The sequence below is a fragment of the Hemicordylus capensis genome, chromosome 2 (genome assembly GCF_027244095.1).
Source record: "Hemicordylus capensis ecotype Gifberg chromosome 2, rHemCap1.1.pri, whole genome shotgun sequence".
Lineage (NCBI taxonomy): Eukaryota > Metazoa > Chordata > Lepidosauria > Squamata > Cordylidae > Hemicordylus > Hemicordylus capensis.
In genome coordinates this window covers 154,303,134-154,328,360 of record NC_069658.1, presented here as the reverse complement: position 1 = coordinate 154,328,360, position 25,227 = coordinate 154,303,134, and the positions used below count along the sequence as shown (strand labels likewise).

At 45.0% G+C, this 25,227-nt stretch overlaps 1 protein-coding gene across 1 annotated transcript; it reads right to left on the bottom strand.

The window, feature by feature from the left end:
- Positions 1-22,256: 22,256 nt before the first annotated feature.
- LOC128343682 (uncharacterized) lies at positions 22,257-24,128 on the bottom strand. The gene is made up of 3 exons (XM_053293116.1): positions 23,351-24,128; positions 23,102-23,227; positions 22,257-22,921 (listed from the first exon to the last, which is right to left on the bottom strand). The coding sequence occupies exons 1-3, from the start codon at positions 24,126-24,128 to the stop codon at positions 22,257-22,259; spliced, it is 1,569 nt and encodes a 522-aa protein (XP_053149091.1).
- Positions 24,129-25,227: the final 1,099 nt, after the last annotated feature.

The following is a 25,227-nucleotide window of genomic DNA, read 5'->3' as shown; positions in this document are numbered from 1 at the left end:
GAGCACAGTGCACATCACTGCTCATGTAAAGCCAGACCGCGTCTTCCCTTGCTACACCACTGATGCAAGTTATTTTGCCCCCTTCGCCAGTTTCTCTTTGTTATGTTTGGTATGGGGGTAAAGAAGCAAGATAAATTAGGAGAATATTCTCTCCTCCTCCACTTCCTCTCCCACTCTCTGAAGTGGATATTCAGACAGGGCTGGTTCTTGTACACTGAAGAAGAGGCTCTTAACTACTGTGTAAGCTGCTGGCACAGAAATACATGGCTGAATCCTCTGGCTCAGCAGAAGAGATATTCAAGGGGAAAACACCTGTCTGCAATCGCTGAGCAGTGAATCTTGTTGCTGAGGTTTCTCTCGACTCAGAACGTACACCAGAGGAGAAATAGAGAAGCTGAAGTCCCATTCCCTGGCGCTGCTGGTACCAAAACATGCGAATATGTTGGTCATTTTGCTTGCATTTCAGTGCAGCTGTGCTTCCCTTCTCCACAACCAAAAACGGTGACTGAATAATCTCTCCATCTGTGAACCCTGCAGGAACAAAAATGATGTACCAAGAAAAGGTAATTACTCAGATAACAAGAGCATTAACTTTTCTAACTCTGAGCATATCCTCCCTACACACACGTCAGTTTCATGGTGTTCTTATTGCAGTGGCATCCCCCAAGAAATCCTGGGAATTACTGGTTGTTGAGTGTTCCCAGAATTCGATCAGACATTCCTAGTCTGCCTACCCTCTTAGTACTGCAGTTTCCTGGATTTTCAGCAGTGAGGGGAGAAAAATATTAACCTATTTTGTCTGTATTAGGTATGCTCTCCCTCAAAAAACAATATCAGTCTTAATCTTTCAGAGCAGAATTCACAGGGTTAGTGAAACAATGCCTTTATTACAGCGATATGATTTTCAGAAAGCAGTGCTCACACGTTAGCGATTTGAAGTCTTCCAGAGGGAATGTTTAGGTCACAAGTTCTACGCAAAAGATCAAACCCAGTATTGAGAAAGCAAGCTATCCGTCTGTTCCTAGGGGGGGCCACCTCATAGGCTAGACATCAGAAAGATTCCTTTATAGGGTGCAGTGTAAGACGAGGCACCTGCAGTTGCTCCTGCCTGTTCCCTCTTTAGTCCTTCTGTTGGCCCTTCCCTGATCTGTGGCGCGGCCCACCTGGATCACTCATCTCCCAAGCAGGTGAGGGATCCATGGATGAGAGGACCACAGAGTTAGGGGAGGAGGAACTCAAGCTGCCTTTTCCACCACTGGATGTGGAGAATTAGAGGTCTCCCTCTAGCATCTGGAGAAAGTGGTGGGAACCACGGAAGCTTCATTTCTTCACCCATGCCTCCTTGTTCTCCTCCTGCTCTGTTGGCACCAATGTAACAGAAAGGTACTAAGATCTGAGTTCATTACTCTGCATTCACATTTCCAATGTTGTATAATGACTTAATAAAATCTCTATTTTAAAAATTAATTTGAAAGAAAGAGAATAAAGATGTAGTCCTTCATTGTGAAGTATTCTTTCATCAGCTAAAAGCCCACCTGCAACCCAGAGAGAAACAGCCACACACCAAGTGATCTGTGCCTTCATCGCTGCCAGTTTGCTTTTTCCTTTTGTGGCTGCAGCATGAAGCCTCAAGGGCTAGATTTTCTCCTCCCTCAGAAATAGCAGACTCAAAGACTCCCCCTGGGGGACGGAAGGCACATCCTGCACAGCTAGTTTGGAGGAGAAGGCAGACCTTTATGTACAATCAGAAGTCAATCCATGTGGGCAATGCAGCACTCATAGTGAGCACCATTACCCATGTAAGCTCTGTGCCATGAAAGCTGGTACAGCTTTCACACACTACACTGGCTTTACAAATTACACACAATGTACCCACACTTTAGGAAACACCTATATCAGGCAGCAGCGTTATAGGAAGATGTTGAAAGGCATAATATCATACTGTGAGGGAGGAGGCAATGGTAAACCCCTCCTGTATTCTACCAAAGACAACCACAGGGCTATGTGGGTGCCAGGAGTCGAAACCGACTTTACAAATTATGCACAAAGTACCCACACTTTGGGAAACACCTATATCAGGCAGCAGCGATATAGGAAGATGCTGAAAGGCATCATCTCATACTGTGCGGGAGGAGACAATGGTAAACCCCTCCTGTATTCTACCAAAGACAACCACAGGGCTCTGTGGACGCCAGGAGTAGAAATCGACTTGATGGCACACTTTGCATTAGTCTTTCAGCTCAACATTAGGTTGGAGAAGGATGGATCCAGGCAGAAATTTGAAAGGGGCAGCTTCCACAATCATTTCCTAATATGCCCATGATGAATTTCTGCCTGATGCATCTGTAGATGGCACAGTGCTTTATCAAAATGCCTCTGACTATGATAAATGTTCAGACAGAAGTTCAATAGACACACAATCCATACAGAAACGTTTAGTTGAACCTCCCAGTCATGTGCACCCCCTGTATGAAAGTATGAAATGGTACCATCCAGGAACAGATCACCATCCTCATTTAATGTAGGCGAGAAACAAGCCTAGGAGTTGCTTCAGAATGTGATCCCTGTTTATTAGACAATCTCTGACTTAACCCTGCCCTGCTATGCTTTCTGATATATACTGCAGTCCTACTCCCCACTCATCAAACTGTGAGTCTAGTAGTAGGAAAATCTACTAAAAACAACCAGAGAGGGGATGTCGGGCAGATCAGGCAAACAAAGACCTCATCCATCATTTCTCTCCTGTAAATATCCCCAAATCTCCACATAAGCATTTACTGGTCAATGACCGAATAAACTTATAACTAAATCCACATAAGCATTATGAAACAAACTCAGGTTGGGGAACCACATATGCATCTCTCATAATGTCGACTCCGGCCCTCACACAAACAACCACACACAAAGATGAGATGAGGAGGTTTTCGTGGGTAGGAGAGGCTACTCTGAAGTGCTGTCTCTAAACTGCTTGCACAGAAATACACCATTGAGCCCTCTGGCTGAAATATGTAGGTTAAAGCACTCTGTCTGGGGCTGGTCAGCTCTGATATGGCCAAGCGTACTGCTGCTCCCTTGTTCCTCTAAAAGGTAGCAGCAGGGGTGTAGCTAGGGGAGAAGGGGCCCATGTTCACCCCTCTCCCCTGAAGGCCCCTCAGAGTGATGGAGATAATGACGAAAATAGGGAGGGGTGGATCTGGAGGGGCGGGTTCTTGGAACCCATCTGCTCAATTAGAGCTACACTCCGGGGTAGTAGTAAAAGAGAAGCTTCCCTTTACCCTACCAGGTGGTACCAGTATATGCTGTTATGCTGGTTGGTTTGGTTGCATTCCACCTTGACACTTGCATTTTCTTGCACACCAAACACCATTTGGCATTTGAACATCCTGGGAGAGACCGAGGCAAACCTTGCAAGAAAATTCCATCTAAATCGGTGGAACTGTTAAAGCAGCCACTAAACCATCTATGTGTGGGCGGGGCTTGAGCCCAGATCTTGCCGGTTTCCAAGAGGCTACAAAAGGCTATACACCAGCCAGTCTTCATCTCTGTTCTTTTGACCTGTGAGGACAGGAGACTTTTGACTTGGCCTTTTTGAGGAAGCAATGTCTACTTCCTTCTCTGGCTCCATCAAACTGCCCCTCCCCCCATGTATGATGCCACAAGGAGACAGGAAAGGACTCCTGCATTTGTTAGGAACATAGGAAGCGGCCATATACTGAGTCAGACCATTGGTCTATCTAGCTCAGTATTGTCTTCACAGACTGGCAGCGGCTTCTCCAAGGTTGCAGGCAGGAATCTCTCTCTCAGCCCTATATTGGAGAAGCCAGGGAGGGATCTTGGAAGCTTCTGCTCTTCCCAGAACGGCTTCATCCCCTGAGGGGAATATCTCACACATCAAGTCTCCCATTCAGATGCAACCAGGGTGGACCCTGCTTAGCTAAGGGGACAAGTAATGCTTGCTACCACAAGACCAGCTCTCCTCTCTAATTGTTCTAATTGATGGATTGATTTTATTTATCTAAAATATTTCTGCCCCACTGCTCAAGCACACTGCTTCTCAAGCCAGCTCCCAATAAGCAGTATTGCTGGTACTGAGCTGAAGCAGGACAGTTCAAGCTTGAACCCGCTCACACATCCCTAAGTGGGGAGGCTGAACATTTGGATACAAATACATATATGTGCAGTGTTTAGGGGGACCACTCTATACAGTTGGTGGGAGCAGCGCTGTCCATGGGAACCTTAATAATACAGGCACTTCCTTAATTCATCCAGGGAAATCAGTGCCCTGCTGACCGACCACACTCCACACCCACACCTTAGAAAGGATGCCTTGCTGGGCAGCCCCACTTGATCAGGCATGTTATTAATGGAAGAGTTCCTTGCGTGTGCAACCCCCCTTCCCCACCCCCCCTTCCCCAGATGGACGCTGTCCAAACGTCTTGTATGGAAACTGCAATTAAAGGTCCTGCGTGCTGGGCAACGTGCCAAGCTGTCGGTTGCAGGTTGCTCAAGTAACACAAGCAAATACAGACAGGAGATTTGTGGAGATACCTGCTGTCTCTTTCTTTATATGACAACAGGACCACAAGAGGTTTTCTGTGGATGGGGTTTCCATGGGTTTCTGCACTGGGTCGACACATTGGTATTTCTGCCAGTCAACATGGAATCTCTCCCTTGGGATGTGTAATCTTTGTTGGGGAACAACCAAGTTGCCCAATTCCTGGTGTCACCGGAGCTCCATGTGTTTGTACACATACTACTGCAGTCCTTGATTGCTGGAGACCTCTCTCGCTGTGCCTATCTTGGCATCCCATCCTTTTTGTGCAGATTGACAAAGAGAAGATCATAAGAGGCAGTGGGAAGTGGGCTTTCCCCAATGTGGTTCTCTCCCTTTAAATCAGGGCTGCTCAACTTCGGCCCTCCTGCAGATGTTGGCCTACAATTCCCATAATCCTTGGCTATTCATCACTGTGGCTGGGGACTATGGGAGTTGTAGTTCAAAAACAGCTGGGGGGGGCTAAGCTGAGGAGGCCTGCTTTAAATGCATTGAAGTTTGGGATGTGGCAATGCGGCAATCCCTGTTTCCAGGCAAGGGCAGGAGGAATGTGGAGACTGCAGAGGACGGCGGGGCAACTGATTGGCAAGGCAGTCAGCTAGAATCATGGCAGGCACAGAACTGACACATTTCTGGGAAGGTCTGAGCCACCATCTCAATGGTTTCAGGAGCAACCACAGCACAAAACCCGATAACTAAGGCAGCAGAATTTGGACTACATGATGCGACCTTCAAACCTGATTCCAGTAGTGAAACTCACTACAAACTACAAACCAAAGGTTCAGATTTTGGTTCAGAAAACCTCGGGTCGGTTGGGTGATGAAACCACGGTTTCATGCATTCGGACAACCACAAAATCAATCCTCTGGCACGGTTGCCTCCAGTTTGGCGTTATGTCCGAAGGCGGCCATAGGCTTCCTTTTCAGACTGTCATCCCAATGCATAGGATAAAGTGTTGGGTGGGGGGGATGGATGAAAATGTCAGGGGGTGGGATGGTCATGCAATCCCACTGCCCCTCCATATATTCCCCAAATCACGGAGTGGAGTGTTTTAAATATGTATTTATTTAAATATGATGGTATAAAGTGGTGAAGTCCAGGAATAGGTTACCAACCTCATATAATATTAGTGAGAAACAAGTCTAAGAGCTGTTTCAGATCGCAATCCCTATTGATTAGGGATTGTCTTCTGATTGGCTGAAGATCACCCATGGGAGTAAGACAGGATGGACAAAGAAGCAGTATGAAAAATTGTGCCAAAACAATAGCAGAAGCAACGGCAGTGATAGCAGAAAGTGTGACTATTCAGTCAAGACTTAAAAAAAATATATTCATGTGTCTCCTCAAGGAACTCTTTTGGGCCCAGACATCAACATGAGAGAATATTATGTGCATTCCTATTGGCCATACATCTTGTTGGTACAGCACCTTAAGTGGCACAGCGGGGAAATGCTTGACTAACAAGCAGAAGGTTGCTGGTTCAAAAGCCCGCTGGGGTATGTTTCCCAGACTATAGGAAACTCCTATATTGGGCAGCAGTGATATAGGAAGATGCTGCAAGGCATCATCTCATACTGCGCAGGAATAGGCAATGGTTTACCCCTCCTGTATTCTACCAAAAGAAAATCACAGGGCTCTGGGGGTGCCTGGAGTCGAAATTGACCTGACAGCACACTTGGCCTTTTACCTTTACCTGAGCAAACCTCCATCCTTTTGTTCTTCACAACAAAGAAACAGACTAGGCTAGGTAAATACTATTCTAACTCTGTTCAGTTTTATAAATATGGCTTTGCCCAATCAAATGTACTATCTCACTTTTCTTTCTTTTCTCAGGGTTTTCTGCAGGACAGCTGTCATTTCCCTTGCCCACAGGTGTCATTAGGAATGGCCCATGGGTCCCAAATTAATTGCTTAGAGCTTCAAATCACATCTGTAGCAACATCTGTAGCAAATCACATCTGTAGCAACAAAACTGAAATTTTTCTGTACCCATTCACATTTCAAAACTGGAGTAAGCTTTTTTAATGGGTAATGTTTTCTGGTGTACTAGACCATAATTTCTCATTACTCTCAGATTTCAGTATTTTTCAGTAATGTTTTCTGGGGGACTGGGCTCTGAAAAACTGGACCATAATTTATAGTCTGGTGGCTATAGGCCACCTCCAGACACTGAAGCAAGATACTACTAAATGCCAGTTGCAGGAGAGCAACAGCAGGAGAGAGGGCATACCCTCACCTCTTGCCTGTGGGCTTCTCAGAAGCATCTGGTGGGCCACTGTGTGAAACAGGATGACATGGACCATGCTTATGACATCACGATGGGGGTGGGGAACAGGGGCTGCTATTCTCATTCATTCATTCATTCAGTTTATATACTGCACCTCCTAATGTGGCTCAGGGCAGTTTACATTGAAATCAAAAACACCACATAAAACAAAATTAAAAATACATTTAAATGAGATTAAAATTAAAATTAAAACTAGGTATCATTAAACCCAGGCTAAAAAGATGGGTCTCTAAGGCTCCCCTGATGGCCTCCCAAGAAGATAATCCTCTTACACCCACGGGGAATGTGTTCCACAACCTAGAGGCGACAACTGAGAAGGCCTCATCCCTGGTCGTCTCCAGATGAACCATTGGCACCTGAAGACGGACCCCTCCTGATGATTTTAATGAGCAATGGGGATCTTGTAGAGAAAGGTACTCTCTTAGGTAACCTGGACCTAAGTCTAAGCCATTCAGGACTTTAAAGATAATAACAAGCACTTTGTATTTTTCCTAGAAACATATCGGCAAGCAGTGTAGCTGTTTTAAAACAGGTCTTTCTGAGAAACCCCAGTGACCGTTTTGAACTAACTGAAATTACTGAATGACACACAAAGACAGGAATATATACCTTTTTTAAAAATGTGAATGAACAAGCATAGGAGAACATGGCCTTCTGGAACATGATACAGCCATCAGGTACAGATGACTCCTGCCATACAAAGGCTCAATATTATGATGGTGCTCGAGAAGTCATAGCCCACACCCCATGCACTTCCTTGGGAGTAAGTCCCACTGGATACCATGGGTCTTATTTTGGAGTAAACATGCATAGGATTTGGCCATTAGGTAGCCCATCCTAGGCACACTGAACCCAGGAATGAATCCCATTGCACTGGGTTAGGGGAGAGAGCTGTCTGGTAGCTTCCAGGGCTGACCATCATGTGAGCTCTGGGCATGCACCTCCCACCCCCACCCCCATTGCAAGGGCAGAGGTCACTTGAAGAACGGACATGCACAGGAGGTGCTGGACTCCCCCAGAACTCTGTCCACGGCACTGACAGTCATTTAATGTGAGAGGATTTCCGATGAATGTTAGAAGCAGAGCCTATTCACTTTGATGGGGCTGGATTGCATTTATTTGTGTACATGCTTAGTTAGCATTCTCTTTTCTTTCCCATGAATAACCTTTTTCTCTTACATTAGGCTTGTAATTTATACATCTCGGACTATTCTGTGACAAGCAAAACTGGGCCTTCCTGTCGCTTTTTAGATCATTGTATACAATGAAATTCCAGGCACATGGAAAGCTAGATATTAAGGAGAAGAATTCTAGCCTGCCCTCTGACGTGTTCTTCCTTTGTGTAGAGAATATTTAAATGGAGAAATTTCAAATCACGTGCGCCTTGCATCTGCAGTATGAAGTGGTACAGCCCAGAAACAGCTTACCAACCTCATGTAAAATTTGTAAGAAATAAGTGCTTTGAGGCAAGCACTCTGTAGATACACAAGGCTCCCTTCCAAGCAACGCTTATGCCTAGTGGATGATAGTACTCGTTTGTGGATTTTGTTCCCCCTTTTGGCATCCTTGGACGGGGGCTGGGGAGGTGCACCATGTGGCTACATTATGTCGTGTGCTACACTAATTTGGCTTACCAGGATCAAGAGAAAAAGAGAAACTGAATGGTGACAACTTCATGTACCTTGTAGCATCAAAATCCATCCCTAAGAACTGCCCTGGTGAATATGGCAAAAGGTGTGTATTTTACCTTTCCAATTGTTGTATAGGACAAGTTCTTTTGTGGTATCGAAATTATTCTGCCTTCTTCACCAGTTTCTCATTGTTATGTTTGGTATGGGGTAATGAAGCAAGATAAAGTAGAACATTCTCTCCTCCCCTCTATCTCCTTCTCCCTCTCTTTGAAGTGCTATTCAGATGACAGTAGTATGCAGAGCATCCCTAAGAGTTGCCTTGGTGATGGGCTTTCCCAATTTTTTTACTCTCTCAAGTACATTTGTAGTATGGAGGTTATTCTGTCTCCTTCCCTAGCTTCTCATTGTTATGATCTGTATGGGGTGAAGAAAATAACTTAGGAGAACTCTCTCCCTCTCTTCCAGTCCGCTCTCTCTGAAGTGGTATGCAAACAGAGTTGGTTGTTGTGCACTGACGGAAATACTTGTAACTAGTGTGTAATCTGCTAGCACAAAAATACGTGGCTGAATCCTCTGGCTCGACAGAAGAGATATTCAGGTCAAAGACTTCTGTCCCCAATCAATGAGCAGCGAATCTTTCTGAGTTGATTTCTTTTGACACACTACTAGATGAGAGAGAGCCAGCGTGGTGTCGTGGTTAGAGTGCTGGACTAGAACCGGGGAGACCCGAGTTCAAATCCCCATTCAGCCATGAAACTAGCTGGGTGACTGTGGGCCAGTCACTTCTCTCTCAGCCTAACCTACTTCACAGGGTTGTTGTGAGGAGAAACTCAAGTATGTAGTGCACCGCTCTGGGCTCCTTGAAGGAAGAGCGGGATATAAGTGTAAAAATAAAATAAAATAAATAAATAAATAAATAAATAATACAGAAGCTTCAACCCCATTCCCTGATGCTACTGGTACCAATACATGCAATCATCTTGCTTGTTTTGCTTGCATTTCAGTGGGGCTGTGCTTCTCTTCTCCACAACCAAATGTGGTGACTCAATAATCTCTCCATCTGTGTGCCCTATGGGGACAAAAATGATGTACCAAGAAAAAGTAATTATTCAGATAACAAGAGCATTAACTTTGCTAACTCAGAGCATATCTACAGCACAAAGTTACACCAGCTGCACAGGACTCTAACTGCAATGACGTTTTTAAAAAAAAAATCCTGGAAACTGCATTGGTGATTATTCTCAGAATACCTAGCAATTTGCCCCAGTCCCTGCTCTCAGCAGTGCAGTTCGCAGGGTTTTCGGGGATAAAGGAGGACAAATATTAACATATTTTGTCTCCATTAAGTATGCCCTCACTCAAACATAATACCAGGGTTGATCTATTAGGACACAATTCACAGGGCTAGTGAAACAATGCCTTTATTACAGCTATGCAATTTTGAGAAAGCAAGGCTCAAATCATTTTGGTTTGAAGAATTTCACAAGGAATGTTTAGGTCACAAGTTGTACCGAAAAGATGACACTCAGTATTGAGGAAGCAACCTGCCCCTCCATTCCTAGGGTGGCCACCTCCTAACCTAGACACCAGGCAGAAACATTTATCTCTCCTGGTGGTTTTATAGACAGGGCTTTCCCCCGAATCCAGTCCTGATTGGAGTGTGTCAATCCACATATTCCTTGAATTTAATCTGACCTCCTGCCAGACAGACAGGACTTTGGTTCTCCCCGAATGGAGGCTGCGAATTCTGGCTTAGCCCGAGTTATGTCTGGGGTTAAAAAAATCCTCTAGTTCCAGCAGCTTTTGGGGGAAAACTCCGGGGCTTCTGCTTTCTCCGAAGGTGTTGATGGAGGTGCTGATGGCTATGTGAATGGTCCGTCGAATCCCTTGAATTAAAATGCCTCGAATCTGCTGCAAAGCAGATACCCCGAGGCATACAGCCATGTGTGAAAAACCTTCTGGAGCAGTGGAAGGCAAGACAGCTCTAACCACTCCTGCCCACCGTTTGCCCTTCCCTGAAAAGCTGTGCGGCCCACCTGGAGCCCTCATCTCCCAAGCAGGAGAGGGATGCATGAATGAGAAGACCATGGAGTTATGGGTGGGAGGAACTGCAGTTGCCTTTCTTCCCACTGGATGTGGAGAATTAGAGGTCCTCGTGATCTGGCATATGGAGTAAGAGGTGGCAAGCATAGATGCTTCATTTCTTCACCCATGCCTGCTTGTCCTACGGACACAAGGAACTGCCATATACTGAGTCAGACCATTGGTCTCTCTAGCTCAGTATTGTCTACACAGACTGGCAGTGACTTCTGCAAGGTTGCAGGCAGGAGTCTCTCTCAGCCCTATCTTGGAGATGCTGCCAGGGAGGGAACTTGGAACCTTTTGCATGCAAACAAGCAGGTGCTCTTCCCAGTAGATGCCCCATCCATTAAGGGGAGTATCTTACAGTGTTCACACATATTGCCTCCCATTTAAATGCAAAATGGAGTGGGCCTGCTTAGCAAAGGGTTCAATCCATGCTTTCTACAACAAGACCAGCTCTCTCTCTCTTTCTTCTCTGTTGACATATATGCAAGAGAAAGGTACTAAAATCTTAATCAATACACCATCTTCACATTGGTAATGTATAAATATTTAATAAAAACACAGTTTTTAAAAAAATAAGAAAGGAAGGAAGGAAGGAAGGGAGTCTAGAGTTATCTTTTTAGCTAAAACCCACCTGCAACCGAGAGAAAAAGGACCACACACCAAGTGATCTGTGTCTTCATTGCGTGGTGTAGTGGTTAGAGTGCTGGACTAGGACTGGGGAGAGCCGAGTTCAAATCCCCATTCAGCCATGAAACTAGCTGGGTGACTGTGGGCCAGTCACTTCTCTCTCAGCCTAACCTACTTCACAGGGTTGTTGTGAAAGAGAAACTCAAGTATGTAGTACACCGCTCTGGGATCCTTGGAGGAAGAGCGGGATATATATGTAATAATAATAATAATATTTGTTTTGGGTTTTTCTTTTTCTTTTGTCGCTGCACCATTAAGCTTCAAGGGCAAGATTTTCTCCTCCCTTAGAAATATGCAGACTCAAAAACTCCCCCTGGAGAATGGAAGGTACATTCTGCACAGCTAGTTTGGAGGGAAAGGCACATTTTAAAATAAATTCAGAATTCATTCCAGGTTGGCAATGCAACCCTGACCGTCAGGGCCATTTTTATCCATGTAAGTTCTGAGCTGTGAGACTCATACAGTCCCATGTACTACACTGGCTTTAAAAATTATGCTCAAAGTACCCACCCTTTGCATTGGTCTTTCAGCTCAACATTGGACTGAGGAGGAATGGATCCAGACAGAAATTCAATAGGTGCAACTTCCACAATCCATTCCTAGAAATTACCTTTTAAAATTCTTCCTGATGCATCCATAAATGGCACAGTGCTTTCCCCAAAAGCACCATACTATGGTAAATGTTCAGATTGCAATTCAACAAGGACAGAACCCATAAACAAACACTCTAGCTGAAACTCTCAGTCACTTGCACTGCTCTCAGCAGAGGCATTCTTACCCCTGGACCCTGGGGCCCCGGACCGTGGCCTCCAAGGTCCGGGGGGCCTTCAAAGACTGGGGGCCTCTTGCCACCACCCCACACCCACTCTGCCTCTGCGCTGAACCGCAGCTTTTCTGTAATTTTAGCCACCATGTGCGAGGGTGGGGGGTGAGATGAGCAGGCCTCCCACCCCCCACCCGAGGCGGCAGGGGCAGAGGGACCTGTCCGGTGACTGCACAGTTCAAATAGATCGTCGCAAGCGTGTGATGTCATGGGCTTGTGATAATCTATTCGAACTGCTCAGGCATACCTCACCGTTTTCAAGGGGTGCTGGGCCGTCCGGACAAGCCCAGTGGCTGCTCCACCCACTGCCGCCAAGTTGGGGAGGCCTGCTTGGCTCAACCCCCACCAGCGCATATGGCAGCTAAAATGACAGAAAAGCCACAGTTTGGCAGGGCTGGGCTTTGTGGTGGCTGGGTGTGTGTGTGTCTTGCGGCAGTGGCAGTGGCAGCAGTCCGGGCGCCAAAATCCGCTAGATGCTCCACTGTCCCTCAGCAGTATGAAATGGTACCATCCAGGAATACAGCACCAACCTCATAAAATGATGGTAAGAAATCAGTCTAAGAGGTGCTTTGGGGCGCGCACTCTGAAGATGCACAATGGTCCCTTCCAAGCAACTTGTATGCCTAATAGATGCTCGCATTCTGTGCATTTTGCTACTCATATATGCATCACTAGCTGGGGGCTGGGGAAGTGACTCATGTGGCTACATTATGCCATCTGTTGTGCTTATTTTTGGCTTACCAGGATCAGGATTAAAAAGGGGAATGGAGTGGCGACAGTTTTGCGTATCTTGTAGCATCCATGAGCATCCCTAAGAGTTGCCTTTGTGATTGGCCTTTCCAATGGTTTGATGCTCTCAAGTACATTTGTAGTATTCGGCCTCCTTCACCAGTTTCTCATTGTGATAATCGATATGGGGTGAAGAAGTAAGATGACATAGGAGAACTTTCTCTCTCTCTCTCGACCTCTATCCCACCCCCCTTCTCTTTGAAGTGGTATTCAGACAGGGTTGGTTCTTGTACACTGAAGGAAATACTTGTAGCTACTGTGTAAACTGCTAGCACAAAAATACATGGCTGAATCCTCTGGCTCGACAGAAGAGATATTCAAGTGAAGGTCTTCTGTCCCCAATCGATTTGCAGAGAATCTGAGCAACTGAATTTCTCTTGACACAGAACTAGATGTGATAGAGAAAAAGAGGAGTTTCAACCCCACTCCCTGGTGCTGCTGGTACCAAAACATGCGATCATGTTGGTTGGTTTGCTTGCATTTCAGCAGGGCTGTTCTCCCCTTCTCCACAATCAAATGTGGCGACTGAATAATGTCTCCATCTGTGTGCCCTGTAGGAACAAAAAAATGTACCAAGTAAAAGTAATTATTTAAATAACAAAAGAGTTAACTTTTCTCTCTGAACATATCTACAGTAGAAAGTTACACCAATTACACAGTGCTCCAAACTGCAATGACTTTCTTTTAAAAAATTAAAAATTTAAAAATCCTGGAAATTGCAGTTTGGTGAGTGTTCCTAAAATTAGATCAGATATGCCCAGTCTGCCAACTCTCTCAGCATAGCGATTTGCAGGGGTTTTGAGAAGAAAAAACTTTAACCTAATTTGTCTGAATTTGGTAATATGCCCTCACTCAAGAACAATAAGATCTATTGTCTTAATCTTAGTGATACAATATCTTTATTAAAACAACATTATTTTCAGAAAGCAGTGCTCAAACTATCGATTTGAAGAGTTTCAGAGGGAATGTTTAGGTCACAAGTTATACACAAGAAATACCTCTCAGGACTGAGGAAGACACCTGTCCCTCCCTTCCTAGGGTGGCCACCTCCTAACCTGGACACCAGGCAGAAACCTTTATATCTCCTGGAGCAAGTGGAAGGCCAGGCAGCTCCAGCCACTCCTGGCTGTTCCCCCTTTAGTCCTACCATCTGCCCTTCCCTGGTCTGCGGCACGGCCCACCTGGAGCCCTCATCTCCCAAGCAGGAGAGGGATGTTTTTAGCTTAATACTTTTAACTGTCATTTTATTATATGTGTTCTAACTTTTGTAAACCACCTTGAGATTGTTTTTAATGAAAGGCAGTATATAAACAAATCTAACAATAAAACAAAATGAGAGGACCACAGAGTTATGGGTGGGAGGAACTGCAGCTGCCTTTTCTCCCACTGATTGGGGAGAATTAGAGGTCTCCCTCTAGCATCCGGAGAAAGTGGTGGGAACCTTGGAAGCTTCATTTCTTCACCCATGTCCCCTTGTTCTCTTCCTTCTCTGTTGCCACCATTGCAAGAGAAAGGTAATTAGATCTTAATTCAATACCCTAATGTTCACATTGGTAATGCTGTATAATTATTTACTAAAACCACTTAATCTGAAAGAAAGAGAGAAAGAAGGATCTGGTCTTCCATTGCTGAGAGATCTTTCATCAGCTAAAAACCCACCTGCAACCCAGAGAGAAACAGCCACACACCAAGTGATCTGTGCCTTCATCGCTGCCAGTTTGCTTTTTCCTTTTGTGGCTGCAGCATGAAGCCTCAAGGGCTAGATTTTCTCCTCCCTCAGAAATAGCAGACTCAAAGACTCCCCCTGTGGGACGGAAGGCACATCCTGCACAGCTAGTTTGGAGGAGAAGGCAGACCTTTATGTACAATCAGAAGTCATTCTATGTTGGCAATGCAGCACTAACTGCAGTTACCCGTTCCATGTAAGCTCTGAGCCATGAAAGCTGGTACAACCGCATACACTACACTGGCTTTACAAATTATGCACACTTTTAAGTGGTACAGCAGGGAAATGCTTGACTAACAAGCATGAGGTTGCCAGTTCGAATCCCCACTGGTATGTTTCCCAGACTATGGGAAACACCTATATCGGGCAGCAGTGATATAGGAAGGTGCTGAAAGGCATCATCACATACTGCGCAGGAGATGGCAATGGTAAACGCTTCCTGTATTCTACCAAAGAAAACCACAGGGCTCTGTGGGCGCCAGGAGTCAAAATCTACTAGACGGCACACTTTACCTTTACCTCTGCCCACACTTTGCATTCGTCTTTTGGCTCAACATTTTGCCCACACTTTGCATTAGTCTTTTGGCTCAACATTTGGCTCAACTGGAGAAGGATGGATCCAGGCAGAAATATGAAAGGGGCAGCTTCCACCGTCATTTCCTAGGGGTGTCCATGATGAATTTCTGCCTGATGCATCTGTAGTCAGCACAGGTCTTTCTCAAAATGCCACTGACTATAATAAATGTTCAGACAGAAGTTCAACAGGTACATAATCCATGAACAAACATTTAGCTGAACCTCCCAGTCACTTGCATCCCCTCAGCAGTATGAAATGGTACTATCCATGAACAGATTATCAAACACATATAAATGTTGGTGAAAAACAAGCCTAAGAGTTGCTTCAGAATGTGATCCCTGTTTATTAGACTATCTCTGACTTAACCCTGCCATGTCATGCCCTCTGATTCTTACTGCAATGCCACTTTCTACTCATCAAAGCAGAAATGGGAAGCCAGTTGGGATTGTCAGGCAGGCAGGGTAAACCTAAAGACCTCATTAACTGATTCTCTCCTGGAAACATCCCCTGAATCCCTACATAAGCATTATGAAAGAAACACAGGGTGCAGAACCCCACATCTCCTTCATAATGACTACTGCACACACACACACACACACACACACACACACACACACATATAGAGAGAGATTTTTTTACTGATTTTGCATATTTCCACCATACGAAATAATGGGAATTCGAAGTCACCCTATCCTAACCCTAACATGGATCCCCAGCTTTAATTTTTTTTAAAAAAAGCTAAGCAGAAGAAATGAAGGTATGTAATTAATTATCATAGGGATTCATTGAAGAAAAGTTATAACCAAAGAATCCAAACACTTGAAAAATAGTGACCACAAATTTTGCACCATAACTCCACTTCTACAAGGGCTAGAGATAAGTTTTGTGGGTTTTTTGTTTTTTTAAAATGAAAGCTGGGAATCTGAGGGAAATGATAGGAGGAATCCAAATCTTGAATTGATTTGAATCGAATCTGGCGTGATTAGCTTTGGACCCAAATCTAGCCAATGGGTGGTGACCACAGGGGTGATTTGTTCTGTCTCCAAATCCCCTGAATCAGCTAGCTTTGGGTACAAATCGATTTGTACCTGAATTGATTTGCACATCCCTAATTTGAACATCCTGGACATTTTCTGGACTACAAGATTTGCACCAGTTAAAGCATTGAATAGTGCAACGGTTTCAAACTGAGAGTTAAGGGTTGTTGAATGCTTTGTTGTAGGCTGGTGGCCATTCATATTTTCCGTTCACTGCAACGTGATTTCCAGGCAGGAGGTGTCCATATTCTCCTTGAAATGCATTTATCTGCCCCTTCTCCTGCTGCATTTGAGCCAATGGGGTTGCGGGGTGTGTGTGTGTGTGTGTGTGTGACATTTATTTTTTTTAAATAAACATTCTTGGCTGTCTTGTGCAAACCCACCAGCAGGGGGAAGTGCCGTTCCAAAACAAAAATCTAACTTTGTCTTCCATCATTGCAGCTTTGTGCAAGCATTACCCCCGGGAGGGGGGGTTTAAAGGGATGGGGAGTGGGGTGCATGAGGAGATCCTTTGGAGTGACAAAACAAGGGAACTCCTTATTGGTGGGGGAGTGAAAGGGAGTCCTGTGGTGAGCCAGGAAGGGGGAAAGACAGGAACTGGAGCGCCTCCAGAGAAATAAATATATAAATAAAATAGGAGGGTGGAGGTGGAGGGGAGGCAAGTGCTCCTCCAGTAAGGGCTGTGGGATTGCCCAGAAGTAAAAGATTCAGTTCAATGGGCTTCCTCATCAGTAAAAATGCATGAGGAAGGGTTGGATTCAGAAATCTGCTCAGCTGCACTAGAATGAGTCTCTGGCCAAAGTAGCAAATTAAAAGGGGAATGCACAAAAGAACTCTGGTGGGAAAATAATAATAATAAAATCCCTCCAATCTCCTCCCTCCTCCTCCATCTCCCTGTTTCTCTCTCTCTCCCACTTGGGAAAAAAAGGCAAATGTGGCTGAGATGTGGCAGCAGCAGCAGCAGTGAAGTTTGCAAGTACCCCCCCCCCGCCCCGAATCTTCTGGGGAGAAGACAGGACCCCCACACAAGCCCTCTGCTAGGCCAATCATTTGGGAAGGGGAGCACAGCAGCAGAGAGCCGGGGAAGGGAGAGGGGTGAGCCAGGGCGGGCTGCTGCCTATGAGGGAGTCCTTGCCAGGCGCATCTGAACGGGAAAGGGGCTCCATAGAAATCAACAAATGGTCATGCTGTGATTTGAACCATCCACACAGCACTACATTGCAATGCACAAACTAAGGGGCAAGCCTCCTAAAACAGAAAAATACAGCTACTTTCCTGCAACACATTTATAATGTTATAGGGCTAAATCGCAGCTATAACATCCAAAACAGGGCATCAGAAATGTGAATGGCACCCTGCTGACAGCATAGGGACTGTGGTGTCACAACACAGGAAGTAGGGAAGCACACTTAGCAGATACATTCTAGGGGTTAATCTGGAAAGCGCCAAGGGGGAGAATGACAAAGTCTGTAAGAGAGAAAGAGACCAACCTTTTCAGAAAATTCCATTTAAATCAGGGGGACTGTTAAACTGCTAAAGCAGCCTCTAAAGAATAAAAAGAGGGTTGAGCCCAGGACTTGACTCCTTCCAAGAGGCAAAAGGTGACACATCTCTGTTCTTCTGAGCCATAAGCCAGCATCTGACTTGGCCATTATGAGTCTGTGATATCTACTTCCTTCTCTGGCTCCATTAAACTGGCCCCACTTACGACATCTCAAGGGGGCGGGGAAACGGGCTCCCACCTTTAAATGCTCTAATTGGTTGAATAATCCACTTATGCTTTTTCTGATTCCTGAGTGCAGTTTTTATTTTAATTGGTGGCACTGAAAGTAAAGGTCTGCTTTCTGAGATTACTCACAGCCCAGTCCTAAACAAGTTTGTGAGCAAGTCCACAGAGATGGATGAATGGGGCTTAATACCAGGTTAGGGGACATAAGCTTGTGGCTATTGTGCATATTGCCAAGTTAACCCCTGCTAACTTGGCAAAGAGGCACCTTTTAACATGGTCATTCCCTTTATATAGCAGGGGGAGAGTAACTGGCCCTATTCACCCCCAGCACTGTACCTCCAGTGACTGTTGCTAGTGTCTATCTTATGTTTCTTTTTAGATTGTGAGCCCTTTGGGGACAGGGATCCATTTTATTTATTTATTATTTCTCTGTGTAAACCACCCTGAGCCATTTTTGGAAGGGCAGTGAATAAATAATCATCATCATCATCATCATCTTTCCAACACCTCCTCCACCTGCTCTGCATCCCTGCAGTGATGTAGATAGGCTATACCTCCCACGCAGCTCAGGTGGAAGAGGAATGCTGCAAGTCCATCAAACAGTAGAGGAGGAGAAAAGACGCCTTGAAGAATATATCAAGGACAGTGAAGAAGATGCACTTAGAATGGTCAATAACGAGAAACTATTCAACACCAATGAAACATAGCAGGCCTACAAGAAAGAACAAGTCAAGAACCGAGCAGAAAAATAGAAAAATAAGCCACTGCATGGTCAATATTTGCACAATATGACAGGAAAATAAAACATCACCAAGACCTGGCAATGGCTTAAGAATGGCAACTTGAAGAAAGAAACAGAGGGTTTAATACTGGCTGCACAAGAACAGGCACTAAGAACAAATGCAATAAGAGCAAAAGTCGAAAAGTCAACAACAAACAGCAAGTGCCGCCTTTGTAAAGAAGCAGATGAAACAGTGGACCACCTAATCAGCTGTTGTAAAAAGATTGCACAGACTGACTACAAACAAAGGCATGACAAGGTAGCAGGGATGATACACTGGAACATCTGCAAAAAATACAAGCTACCTGTAGCCAAAAATTGGTGGGACCATAAAATTGAAAAAGTGGTAGAAAATGAAGATGTAAAAATATGATGGGACTTCCGACTACAAACAGACAAACATCTGCCACACAATACACCAGATATAAATGTAGTCGAGAAGAAAGAAAAACAAGTTAAAATAATCAACATAGCAATACCAGGGGATAGCAGAATAGAAGGAAAAGAAATAGAAAAAAATCACCAAATACAAAGATCTACCAATTGAAATCGAAAGGCTGTGGCAGAAGATGACCAAAATCATCCCAGTGGTCATTGGCGCCCTGGGTGCAGTCCCAAAAGACCTTGAAGAGCACCTCAACACCATAGGGGCCACAGAAATCACCATCAGCCAATTACAAAAAGCAGCTTTACTGGGAACAGCCTACATTCTGCGACGATATCTATAACAACTGACAATAAAATTCAGCCCTCCCAGGTCCTTGGGAAGGACTCGATGTCTGGATAAAACAAACCAGTCAATAACACCTTTCTGACTGTGTAAAGAAGAAATAATAATAATAATATCCCCCCTTTGGCCCCTGGAACCCTTGGTGCCTGCTGCATACAACTAGTGCTGGATTTGGGATGCTTAGATAGCTATCACAATTATGGCTTATAACCAGTGTTTTTTGTATGTGTATTACTATAATGATTTTTAAAAGGTATCTTGGTTCCTATTTTGCCCCCATGGCATGCAAAGGGGGCATGGTCAAACTCTGGAAACGCCCAGTGCAGAGCTTCGGATCTCAGCACCTGGCAGGGTTTTGTCCTGGTTCCCTGCCTCCCTGACACACCTCCAGAGCTTGGCCATGCCCCCTTGGTGTGCGACACGCCCATTGCACACAAAACAGTGTGTGAGCAAGCTCTGGAGACGCCCCTGGCTGGAACCTGGGAGAGTTGCTGCCAGTCAGTGTAGAAAACAGGGTCAAAAGGCCTGACTCCGAATAAGGCAGCTTCGTTGAGGGACCCGAGCTCAGTGGCACAGCACCCTGTGTGTGCCATGCAGAAGATTCAGCTTTCACCTCTCTGCCCGTCTCTGTCTGAAGCTTGGGTCACCCTTCTCTGCCGGTCAGTGCAGACAGTGATGTAAATGGATGGTCAAAAGGTCTGACTCAGTCAAGGCAGCTTCATCAACCTCGAAGCTGCGCTCGGAAGACTCCTACCTGAAAGCCGGGGCTGTAAGGAGGAGGGAATCCCCCTGCACTGGGGAGGGGATTGCAAGGGGAGGGAAAGAGCTCCTCTCCAGCTTGGGAGAGGAAATAAGAAAGCCCCCCCCCCCTTCACCCCCAGGAGGATGCAAATTCCGTCACTACCCTGCGCTGCCGGGATCTAATGATGTGACCCTCAGTCCAGGGTTGCTGCTTCCAGCCTGGAATAATTACAGCCTTCCTTTGGGGCTGGCTCTGTCTGTAACTCTCTGTACCCCTGCTAACTAGGCAAAGAGGCACATTTTTAACATGGTGACTCTCTTTATTGAGCAGGGGGAGAGTAACTGGCCCTCCCCACCGCCAGCACAGTACTTCCAGTGACTGTTGCTGGTGTCTCTCTTACATTTCTTTTAGATTGTGAGCCCTTTGGGGATAGCGATCCATCTTATTTATTTATTACTAGTATTTTTAAGCCCGTTATAATAACGGGCGCTAGCTTTCCCTTGCCTGTGTGTGTGTGTGTGTGTGTGTTTCTTTGTGTCGCTTGGGGTTTGTTCCCCCCCCCCCATTTTCCCTCTCTCTCTCTTTCTCTCTGGTTTTTGCTCACTGTCTCTTGGTCTTTGTTTTCCTGTACCCTTCCCCCCCGCCTTCCTCTCCCTTGTCCTTGTTCTGTTTGCCCCTGTTTATTTTCCCTTTTGTCCCTGTTTACTATCCTCTCCTTTCCCCCTTTCCTCTCCCTTGCCCCCCCTTTTTTTGTTCTTCCTTCTCCCTTATTTTGTTGTTACATACTTATGAGGCTATGAGGCTATGTTTTGTGTATTAAGTATTCTTTATTTTTCTTGGTTACTCCCCCTCCGCCCTTATAGTATTTCGTTATACACCACATTCTTGGTGAATATTTGTTCTGAGTCTGGTATTAGTCTTCCTTGTTCTGGCCCTTCCAGCACCCTGACCACGACGTCTTTAAAACTTTGCACTCTTGATAGCGCGACATATAATTGTCCGTGGCTGAACACGGGTTCAGGCAAATAGATGCCGACCTTTTCCAGGGTTTGTCCTTGTGACTTGTTGATTGTCATCGCGAATGCTAATTTTACAGGGTATTGTCGTCTTCTTAAGGTGAATGGCAGGTCAGTGCATGTTGGTGCCAAATCAATTCTTGGGATGAAGACCATGTCTCCCTGTGCTGATCCTGTAATAACTTCTGCTAGTATGATATTTTTTTCCAGGTGTGTGACAATTAGGCAGGTTCCATTGCATAAGCCTTTTTTTGTGTTTAGGTTTCTTAGAAGCATTATGATTGCGCCTTCTTTCAAGGTGAGTGTATGTTTTGGCATTCCTGCGGGTGTTTGGTCATGTAGGAATTCTGCTGGGTAGTTTTTGGCATCTTCCTCAGTGGTGTCATCTATGGAGTCTGAACTGAGATAAGTTATTGGTTCACCCTCTAATATGCGGAGCACCTGGTCATTGATGCTGTCTATATCACTGTTTTTTGGACAAAGGATGGATCTTTTTGCTATGTTTTGGACGTTCTGAACTTGTATTTTTTCTCTGAAAATTTCTCTTACGATTTCTGTTCTGCATATGATGCTTGATGGGATCTCAGTGATGTTTTCTTGTAATCCCTCAATCTGTGGTGTGTCTCCGTTGCCTACTGTGATTAGCCACTTGCTGAATTCTGGGTCTTTTGATCTTATATTGTTGTGAAGTTTCAGGATCTTGAATGTGTGCCACAGTGTATTGTTTTTTATGCAGGCCTCTACAATATGGGTTTGGGTCCCGTGCGGTACTACGGGAAGTGTCTGTCGGAAATCTCCTCCAAGTAAAAATAGCTTACCACCCATGGGTTTGTTGTTCTCCATGATTTCCTTCATCAGTTTGTCTACTGTTGTTATTGCTTGAGTGGGTGCCATCGTTGATTCATCCCAAATGATTATTCTGGCTTTTTTGATGTTGTTTGCATCTTGGGAATTGAGGCGTATGTTAGACACGGAGTTCTCCAGTATTGGTACTGGCAGTTTGAATTGTGAGTGATATGTTCTGCCTCCTTGTAGAAGGTTTGCTGCTATCCCTGTGGAGGCTACAGGGAGTGCGAGTTCACTCCGGCCACGTATTGTGTTGAGTATGGTTTTGTATAAGTATGTCTTTCCACTGCCTCCTGATCCATCAAAAAAAAAAAGCAGCGGTGTTCAAGCTTATCATTTTGGCTAGCTGTTATAATTTCTTCCATGGCTGCTCTTTGCTCATCATTGAAGGTTTTTGACATATGTTCTGCTGTTTGGTTTTCATAGGCTTGGTTGTATGTTTCTGTAAGGTGCTTGGTATTATGCTTGTTGTATGTCAGGCCGTAGTCTGTGCATCTCTTTCCATGGAGTGTTAAAAATTTTTCAATTTCCTGCAGGGCGAGGTCACGGCAGACTGTGCATTCTTTATTGTGCTGTAGATGTTTATGGGCATAATCCTCGATGAGGTAGTCTTCATATTTTGTAAATAGCTCCTGCATGTTTTGGAGGGATGCAAAGACACAGATGTAGGTGAAGAGTTCTCTGATTTGCGTGGGCATGTTGTACTGTGCTGCATCTTCGAGTGTGCTCTCCCACACTGTTTCATCATTTATAAGTCCTCTTGCTTTTGCTGCTTCTTGGAAAGTTGGGTATTCAATTCCATCCACGCTTCTGAGGTTTCCATAGGATGTTGCTCCTGACACATGCAGCAGTAGGAGGCGCAGGCAATAGCGCTCCTGGTCTGTTTGCAAATTCGCAGAATACATTCTGCCAATCATTTTTTCTGCCCCACGCTGTCTATTTTTCCATGTGTTGTTTGTTTTGTCAAAGACATAATATACTGGGATGTCTGTGCATAATATGTGTCTTGCCTTCTCATCTTGCTGGTTTAATTTGAACCATGCTGTCAGTTGTGTTTCACAGCTTGCTGCTCTGTCGGTTGCTGCGCCAATGTCTTCTGGGTTGAAAATTACTGCTTGTTCGTCTGGGAGATGCACTGGCAGTCTGTGTACTGTATGGGATTGGTAATGCATCTCGAATCCATTTAGTCGCCATGCTGCCTCTGGCGCGCTGACATACCTTGCATCCATGTAGGTTGTGATCTCATCATGGTGCAAAGTGTCTGGTTCTAGGATTTCCACTTTTGCGCAATCGTGGCCTTTGTATACATATTTGAATAGATATTTTACACTTCTGACTGATGCGCAGACTTCGACATTGATGTGACAGTTATACCTTAGGGCCAGGAAGGGATTATATGGCACAACCCATCTGTTATCTATTGGTTTTTCTCTCTGCATTTTGCTGTTTCCGGAGTTTCTTCTTCTATATTTGGGGTATCCGTTGATGTTTGCAATAGTCTGTTCTTGGTACTGTTTCGGGAAATCTTTTGTGCATTTTTCATTTGACATACATGGTGAATGTCGATTGTGAGTACCGCATGGACCGTGGATCATATGCTTTGTAACTATTTCATGCAGACGTGGTGTTGTTTCGATGTTCGGGATTTCTGCAGATACTATGTTATCGATGGATGTTTCAGTTTTTGGCTTATAGTGTTCAGTTAGGATGAGCAATGTGTGGGCATGTGGCAAGCCTCTTTTTTGGAACTCTATGACATATACAATGGCTGTTGGTGGGCCAAATATATGGTTTTTGCAGATGTCATCTATTAGGGATCTAAGTTTCAGGTGGAAGACTCTTGCCACTATATCTGGTCTTGCTGCAGCAGTTTGGCCCTGTTCTAGGTTGTCTTCAATTTCTTTCCACCTTGGGTTGCATGTCGTTGTAATGAAGAGGTCTGGTTTTCCGTATTTTCTGACAATAGCCATGGCATCCTGATAGTTTTGCAGCATGTTTCTTGGGCTACCTGCAAATGAGGATGGCAAAATAAATGTTTTTCCTGGAAGTTGGCCTGTTGTATTGGCTGTTTCGTTTAAGTGGTCCATCAATCCTGAGTATTTTTCAACTCGCAATTTTGGCTGATTGTGTCATACGAAGTTGAGTCTGTTGGCCTCTGTTTTTACATATGCATCAACCATGTATTGCTGCGTAAGGCGGCCTGCATTTAGGAAAGCGTTAAATTTGTCTCTGATGGATAGACGGTGGCCATAGTACTGCATCTGGCTGACTCGTACTCTTGGTGCACATGGTTGCTTTGATAAGTTCTTTAAGACTTGTGGCCTAAGTTGTAAAGGTATGTCTATCCCCCAGCTTTGTTCTCCACTGGGGAATAGTAATGGGTATACCATGGGCTCTAGGTTGGGATCGAGGACACTTATTCTTTGTGTTATGTTATGGTCTGGGATGCCTGCTCTAGGTTTACAGTGAATTAGTAGGTCTCTTTCCAGTGGTGGCTCTCCGTCATTATTTTTGAATATAAATGCGACCTCATTATGCTGCGGTGCATTATATCGTCTTTGGTCATTTTCTCGGTCTTGGACTATGGTCATGGTTACTTCCCTAAGTGCATCGCCTATCTGTTCTGCATCCTCTTGACACTCTGTTTCTACGTGGTGTAGCATCTTGCAAGCCTCAGCAAAGGGATTGTTTTTTGCAAAATGTGTACTTAGAGCTTGCATAAGTTGTGGGTTGATTTCTGTGTTGGATTTATTATGTAATCTTCTTTCTGCGGCCTCTGTGGGGTCTAAGATGTATAGTTGCGCATATTGTCTGTCTTGGCCCTGCTGTGGGTGCAGCGTGCCTGTTCAGTGGCAAATTGTGCTGTGTATTCGAAAGCAGTATGGCCCATGGCCTGGTGGTGGCACTATGTTTGCTCCCATGGAGGCAAATGCTAGCGCACTGTTTATCGATCGGACATTCTCCATGAAGTTTTTGCTGTGTTCATGTTGTCCTGTCATCAGGTGCTGGATGAGTGGGTTGGTTCTAATAGGGGGCAGGCTCACTTTTCCCTTTGAGCAGCATTGTGTGAATTTGCGGTCTGTGGGTCTCTCTCCTATGAAATGCTTATCATTGCAGAATTCACATTTTTGGTCTAAGTTTCCACATGTATGTGGTTGGATGTTGTCTTCCTGGATGTTTGCTGTG